General features: G+C 46.3%; 1 protein-coding gene across 1 annotated transcript; it reads right to left on the bottom strand.

Moving 5' to 3' along the window:
- Positions 1 to 1,688: 1,688 nt before the first annotated feature.
- LOC144766869 (hemoglobin subunit beta-3-like) lies at positions 1,689 to 7,503 on the bottom strand. The gene is made up of 3 exons (XM_078650580.1): positions 7,348 to 7,503; positions 3,583 to 3,805; positions 1,689 to 1,975 (listed from the first exon to the last, which is right to left on the bottom strand). Exons 1-3 carry the CDS (start codon positions 7,437 to 7,439, stop codon positions 1,847 to 1,849), a joined length of 444 nt encoding a protein of 147 aa, XP_078506706.1. The 5' UTR covers positions 7,440 to 7,503; the 3' UTR covers positions 1,689 to 1,846.
- Positions 7,504 to 7,705: the final 202 nt, after the last annotated feature.

Genomic DNA, 7,705 nt, shown 5'->3' on the forward strand with positions numbered 1-7,705 from the left:
TACAGGTGTGACAATTCATACTATTCCAGGCCCCCAAAGCTATATGAATGGGCTGGGAGGCAGGTATAAGTCATTGTAGAAGAGAACTGAACTGAACTAATAAGCAGCCGTTGTTGTGCTCATATCCAAATTAGCCAGACAGCGCCACCCTGTGGTAAACTGTCATAAGTCGCAGTGCTGGCAATTAGGTGCTGGTGTCCAGCAGGGAAACCATCAAGCACTGCTCCAGATCTCTGAGACTGTTCCATTGAGGTTTTCACCCTAAACATTATTTGTCGGTTCAATGTTGTTTCTGGACGTTGTGCTGTATTGCCCTTCAGGCTCAGATCCCCTATTCTGTAGAGCTTTTTTCCAAATCCCTGATTATCGAACTTGAGGTCTCCAACTAGCCTCTGAGTGCTCTCCTAGCCTGTACGAAGACCTCTCCTACTGGGCCAGTGTCCAGGCTGCGTCACTGTTAGCAGAGATCTTTGCACAAACGTTTCCTTTCTGCCTTTTGCCACAGTAGTGTGCTCCAACCCTACAACCTTTGCTTTTCTTATTGGAACCCACTGGGACCATGTACTTACTGTGTTTATCCACTCTAACTTACTTTGCTAGATGTAGGGAATAATTATATTTTTGTTTATAAATATTGGCTCCTGGTGTTTTCTGTGGTGCATGGTGTATAATATGATAAGTGTTGTTTAAACAACAGTGAGCCCTGTGCAGTGGGAGTTAGTCCAGTGCTTTAAATGGGCCGGTCCTGTCCGGTAGGGAGTACCGGCACTTTTTTATTTGAGAGGAATAGTATCGGCACTTCTCAAGAGAAATGCTATACTTTTAATTGGAGAGTGCCAGCACTTCTCAGAAACAAGCAGGTACTCTGGTACCTGCACTTCGATTTTTACATTTTAAGCCCTGGGTGTTACAGAGTTAAAAGTATGAGTATTGAAGGAATCGGAGACCGCTTGGTAATTTCTCATTTCTAAGGGGATCTTGGGGTCTCATATATTATCCCATAGCCCTACCCCCAGGAGTTACCGATGCCCGTATGTGGGATAAAGGCCTTCTTTTAACATTGACCCCACAAGAAGAAGTTACAGTTGTTTCTCTGATCTGCTGGACTCTTAAAATACATCTCAACTTTTAATGGCATCATAAAGCATAACATGTTATAGGGTGGATGTTATCGGGTGGTTGAGACGACTAGGCTTGTATCCACGTCATGCAGGCTCATCCAATGACGATAAAAGGACACAGAACCAGTTTTCCACTCCAGTTGCTGTAAGGATAATTCGACCCGTTGTGAATTGGATCTTTGCTTTGAAGTGAAGTGATGGGCGCCGCGCATGTTATAAAATATCAACTTGTACAATGAGCTACTCTTGCAGAAAGGGGCGGTTGGCGTTATTTTACCCCTACTGTTTGCCTTCCTGCTGTTAATGTAAAAAAGGTCAAAAGTCGCAGGACTTGCCCTCAAGTTCTTTGGTGTTAGGCTCTGAGAGCCGGTGATCAGACTAGAAGGGCGGGGAAGGCTAGAAATTGTCTTACAGTAGTGGATAGCCTAAACTCTCTAAATACGACGCTTGTCGTCAAGGTAAACGTTGCCTTTGTGGATGGCATGTGATTTTACCAACTTTGTAATGCGAATGTCACGAATAAAATATGTATTCTTCATTATAATACCAAAACGCACAGGCTACAGATTGTTAGAAAATTAACCAGATCTCTTTATTGGTATCATACAAGTAAGTTCAGGCATTTTCACAGATGAAAGATTGGTCGATGCTACAACCTTCTGCGGACCAGCATCCACAGACCGCAGCCACACACTTGTGCTTGAATTCTTTGCAGAGAGTGCCCTCTAGTGGTAATGCTTGGACAGAGCAGCGCAGGACACTGCCAGGAACTTCTCCCAGGCCGCGTGCACCTCAGGGGTGAAGGCGGCTCCCAGCTTGCGGGCCAAGACGATCACCAGGCAGTTTCCAAGGAGCTGAGGAGAGAAATAAAATGGTTGTTAGTCAGAGGGAATTCGGCAGAGAAAATTGAAGAATCATGACGTGGGAGCTGCATGAGAGTTAAAGGCAGGTGATCTGCAACATTAAGGGCACGTTTCCTGTTTCATCCTTCCATTCCTTGCTCAGAGGCATAAAGCAGCTCTCATTTCATACATCAGCAAGGAAGCAGTGACTAAGGGGGTGAGGCCTCGTTGTGTTGCTATCTATTGTTCTGCTGAAGCATTGCACGCAGGGGCCCAGGGCTGTTAGGGGCTCGGTGGGCCCCTGTGATGGCCGCATTTCACTCTACCACCGGGACACAGGGCGTCCTTGCCACACTACAGCAAGAGACAATCAACGTTCACAAGAGACGGAACAGCAATCACTGCAGAGAGTGGCTACTATTTCTAGGAGCAAGGACGAAACTGCGGCTAATGGCACGGACAAACACCACAGAGACTAACCTGATCGGTATGTATAGAAGGGAGCACATTCACACAACATCCACCCGAGAGCACTGAAAGCCCAGGGGGCAAATTAACAAGCCCTGTACGCCATATTTGCACCGCTGTTGCGTCACTTTTGTGACACAGCGGCGGCGCAAAGCCAGCGCCATGCTGTGGGGTATTTACAACGTGACGCATCTAGGGAGATGCGTCACGTTGTAAAGACCTGCGCAACATGTGCACGTTCCGGCACGGGGGGGGGGGGCGATCCGGTGCAGGAACGCCTCGGAAAAGTGGCTGGGTGAAATCTACAAGTTTTCACTCAGTCACTTTTACGGCCATGCCGCATCAAAACCCTGCGCCTTCTTGAAGCAGGCGTAAGGATTGATGCAGCATGTTAGGCATAGGGTACCGCGAGCCCTGCTGGAGCTGCGTCGCGCTTGCGACACGACTCCAGCAAGGCGCCGCCATTCCACCGGAGGATGCGCAGCGCATCTGCCCATCCGTGCGCAACGGTGCGCCGCATTATAAATGCGACGCATCAGTGGTGGCGTACGGGTGGTTTGGTGTTGCAACTGTTCTGGTGCATCCCTGCTGATTAGCAGTGATGCGCCAGAAGTTGCAAATCTGCCCCCAGGGCTCTAAGATGAAAGAACAGGGGTTAGAGGAAAGCAAGTAGCCACCACACCACGAGAAAATAGTCAAAGCACACAGTCTCCAGGTGACGAGGTGACACACTCTCCGCTTGGTTCATGGTTGTCAACTTTACAGGCTCAACACAAGCAATCTGAGTTTGGGCTAAACCAGGCGTGCTGCGCCCATAGGACTCAAAGGGCTTCAGGTCCCCCGCACCCCCCCCAAAGTAATTTGTGTCAGCCGGGGCTGAGACAGCATCCCGGGCACACACACAGACAGTTTTTGAGCTGCTGTGGGGCTGGCTGGCCCCCGTCTTATTGCAGGCACACCAAGTACTTTACAGGTCGTTAAAAGACTATTTACTTGCTTAGAGCCCCTGCATCTCCACTCTGCCTCTTGCTGGAAGAATTAACCCCCCCCCCCAAATTTTTATTATGGTCTCACTCTCTTGGATTGCTCATGACAGATATTCTCTCTCCCAGATTCCTCAGAATTTAGAATAAATACTCATTTGTCCTCACCTGGAAGTTCTGGGGATCCACGTGGAGGGTGTCCGCGTGCAGCTCGCTCAGCTTGGCCAACGTGTGCTTGATGTCATCGAGGTGGTGGACGGCTCCTCCCAGGGCGGACAGGACCTTCTTGCCATGGGCGGCAACCTTGGCATTGCCAGCGATGGCCGCCGCGCTGGAGAGATCCCCGAAGCTGCTGAAGTACCTCTGGGTCCAGGGGAAGACGACCAGCACCCTAAGAATGAGGAATCACAAAGAGATGGAATAGATGGATCATCTCTGCATACTTCTCTTACTCTCGTTTGATTCTTGCTTTATCTCTTATTAGCAAAAGCTGATAATCAAATACACAAGTGAAAACATCTACTGATCCTAAAGATGATCAAAGGAGCATCATGAAAAACATGACTAGAAATACTAGATCTACCCAAAAATACAGGAAAATCCACTTGACAGCAGATCTTCTAGAGTCAGTGACTCTCGTCAACAGACCCCCCCTCACCCGTCTAAACCACCAAACACCTGCTTCTTCAAACTTCTTCAATCTAGCTTTTAATACACTACCTAACAGGCCAAGGTGTGAGACAACAACCCACCCTTATTGTGTACGTGAGTTTCCATGAGAAGCTGCAGCACTCTTCAATCATGGTGTACATGTGACCTCATGTTACACAACAACCGACCCAATTACCGTATGACATGTTCCAAGAGAAGCTGCAGCATGCTACTATCATGGTGTGCATGGGACCCCATGTTCTGCTACAACAACCGACCCAGACAGTATTTATGAGGTTCCGTGAGAAGCTGCAGAACTACACTATCATGATGTGCATGGGAGCCCATACGCTCCAACAACCAGTGTTTTAAATGGAAAAAAATAAGTGCAGGCACTCACCAAAAGGAGCGATGGACTGGGGGGTGGAGTGTGGGGCGGGACATGGGGCGGAGCCAGGGGCAGCGCTAGGTTCTTAACCTTTCCAAACTTTATATGCAATATATGCAAGAAATCCAAGTGCAAAGTAAAACAATCGGAAGTATATGTCCAATGGTTATTGCCCTAATAATAATAATAATAAGGGTATGTTCCAAACCATCTCTGAATTTTGCCATCAAAGCTTTGCATGCTGGAATTTTTAGAAACCCTTACTTATAATGAGAAAGGAGAACTACGAGTCCCAGCATGCAAAAGCATTACCAGCTAAAATCCATAACTGTCTGAAAGTCTAAAGCATTCCATGGAGCTGTCTGTCGCATTTGGGTTAAACATGGTTTCCCATGCGAAACAAGTGGTTTAAATGCACCAAACCCCCAAAAAAATTGTGTTGCCTTTAAAGTGTTTTTTTTTGTTTGAGGGTAATCGTAAAATGGGTGGCAAGGTCAAGGATTCAAGTAAAAATGCTTCATTTAAATTGCTGATGAACTAACATTTACAGTCATTTAAAACAATGGCATGCTGAAACGCTGCTCTGCCCTGAGGAATGCGCCCCACACCATCTCCATTAGTTTTATGGTGGACTCTCAGCTTCTAATGTGCAGGATCAAAGGGTAAACAAGACAACCTGCCGCCTCGCCCCTGCTGGAGAAGTGACAGAGAAGCAGTACAAGATAGAGATCCGGTTCTGGTGCTCCTGTGCGAACTCAGCTCAGGATTGCAAAATCACAGCTGGTCCTGTTTAAAGTGCTGCCAAGGCACGAGAACATGAAGTGCACCACCTGTGTCAAAGCAAGGCCCCCATTTGAGTACTGGTGCTCTCCTAGTCCAAGGAGAAGTTCCGGTACTCAAGAGGCGAAAATGAAAAAGTGCCAATACCAGCCTATTTAAAGCACTGACAACAACCAACCTCTAGAGCGTGTGAGAGTCCACAAGTGAAGCTGCAGCATGCCGCCATCATGGTGTGCATGGGACCCATCTCTGGCTACAACTGCCAACCCTGATAGTACACACGAGGCTCTATGAGCAGCTGCAGCCCTCCACCCTCTAAGTGTAGTATGTTAGGCTAAAATACCCAACCCCAGCAGGAGATAGTAAAGGCCACAGCTCCCATGGTGGACTGGGAGGCCTGCAATGCATGGACGTCATGTGATTGCAGCCACCAACAATTACAGCGCCGCATTCTCAGTGTGTGTTTGAGAATCTGTGTGAGTTTTGTCCCAATCAGACCCCTCACTCCTTTTTCCCCTGCTCCGTTATTCAATGAATTATTTGTCTTAATACAAGAAAGAAAGCCGGGGGAGTGGAAACGATGCTTAACCGCGAATAGAGATCCGGACTTATGTCTTAAAGCAATTAATAAGTGGCTAGGGCAGGAAAATATGGTATTAACCCCTGCTGTATGGAAGAGAATCAATGTACTGAATTTTTCTGTACTAAGAGGTGCCAACTGGTGCAGAATGCTGTTTTTTAGTAAATGGCTTCTGTATTTCACTCCGGCAATGGTTAGTAAAATGTATCCTAATTGCTCTTCCAAATGTTATAGGTGTTAGCGTTATAATCCTGCTAATTGGTCTCATGTTGTTGCTCAATGCTCTAAAATTGTACCTTTTTGGGAAGAAATATTCGCATTTATGCAAAACCAGTGTAAAATCTCAATTTCGGTTAATCTTAAATTGATGTTGTATGGTTGTGATCCTGAATTGATGTTAGATGGGCAACTAGTTAAACTAATATATATTGCTATGGCTGTAGCGAGATCGTTAATTCTTCAGAATTGGCGTTTACAATATTGCCCTAATGTACATGAATGGCACTATAAAATGCAAAAAGTCAGAAATAGTGAACAAGTGTATGCTCAAAGAGTTGGGGCGATTCGGAAATTTGAGAAAATCTGGGGTTCGTATTTCGATTTTAATTGATTTAAATTGAATATGTTGGTTGTTTTTTTTTTTCTGTGGTCAACCTTTATTAGATGGCCTTATGTGTGGTCTTTGAATTTTCGGGGTATGTGTACATTCTGGTTAGCATATGATATGTCAGTATATGTTCTTTCTTAGCTTATCCAAGACTTCAATAAAAAATTTAAAAAAAATAAAAAGTGTGTGAGAATCTACTGAACTGCACTCTGCTGCTTCCATGTTCCATCTCACACAACAGCACTTTCCTTTTAATGATGTCCATGAGAATCACATCAAGACCACAGCATTGTGTCCGTGTTGTACATAGGAATACCACTCACCCAACAAATGTTGTCCTTCTTTATGTACATGTGAGTCAGTCTCAGGGTATCACATACACCCCTGGTGACGTATTTCCGTACAGCACTGCACCCTCTTAATGTAAATGAGATTCCATCTGAGGATACAGTTCTTCTTACAAAGGTTATTTATGAGTCTAATTCTGGGGCGTCAGAGCCAGACCCAAATTCTATACATGAGAAGATCATCAGGTGCCAGTTATGGAAAGGGAATCCGCTCCCTCTAAGACATGAGGAAGGCCAGCTTTATTGTGAAAGTGCCTGAAACCTTTGTGTTACAAGATCTTGCATGATTCGATCTGCCCATCAGGGGTCCATGGATGAACTCAAAGAAGGAAGCAGTCAAGAAAGCTCGGTCTCACTATATAAAACCTCAGCAAAATAGTATAAACCCCCATCCTCATGATCTACATTGAGAACCAATCAATTTTACGAAATGCGACCCTCACCACCTACGAGGCGCTATGTCACACCACAACACAAATACTTATGAAGGATACTCTCAGAATGTGAAGCGAGTAAAAGAGTAGAAAGAGAAGAAATACATCAGGGGAGAATGGTGGGAAGTTATACTTCGCAGTAATACCTGGCCAGGGTTTCTTGTCCATCAGCCGCCGCGTCCACCTGCGCCCACACTGAGGTGATGGCGGCCTTCTCTTCTGCTGTCCACTGGACCATCTCTGCTGGCGGTGCTGGGAGGTTTGTTGAGTCCGAGTCTGCTGCTGGAAGCTGCTGCTGCTGAAGACTTCTGAGACCCCAGAGATTTATATGGCCGGCTGCCAAGACCCACCCAGGGTGGACCGTTCTGCTGAGTCACGCTGGATCCTCTTATCTTTCATGCCAGCCTTCCCCACACCCACCACGCAAACCTTTATGACGTCTTCTCAGAAACTGTGCAGTTTTGTATGATTTTGCTTCGCGCCACAATTCTAACACATAATAAC

This window comes from Lissotriton helveticus, chromosome 7 (genome assembly GCF_964261635.1).
Source record: "Lissotriton helveticus chromosome 7, aLisHel1.1, whole genome shotgun sequence".
NCBI lineage: Eukaryota > Metazoa > Chordata > Amphibia > Caudata > Salamandridae > Lissotriton > Lissotriton helveticus.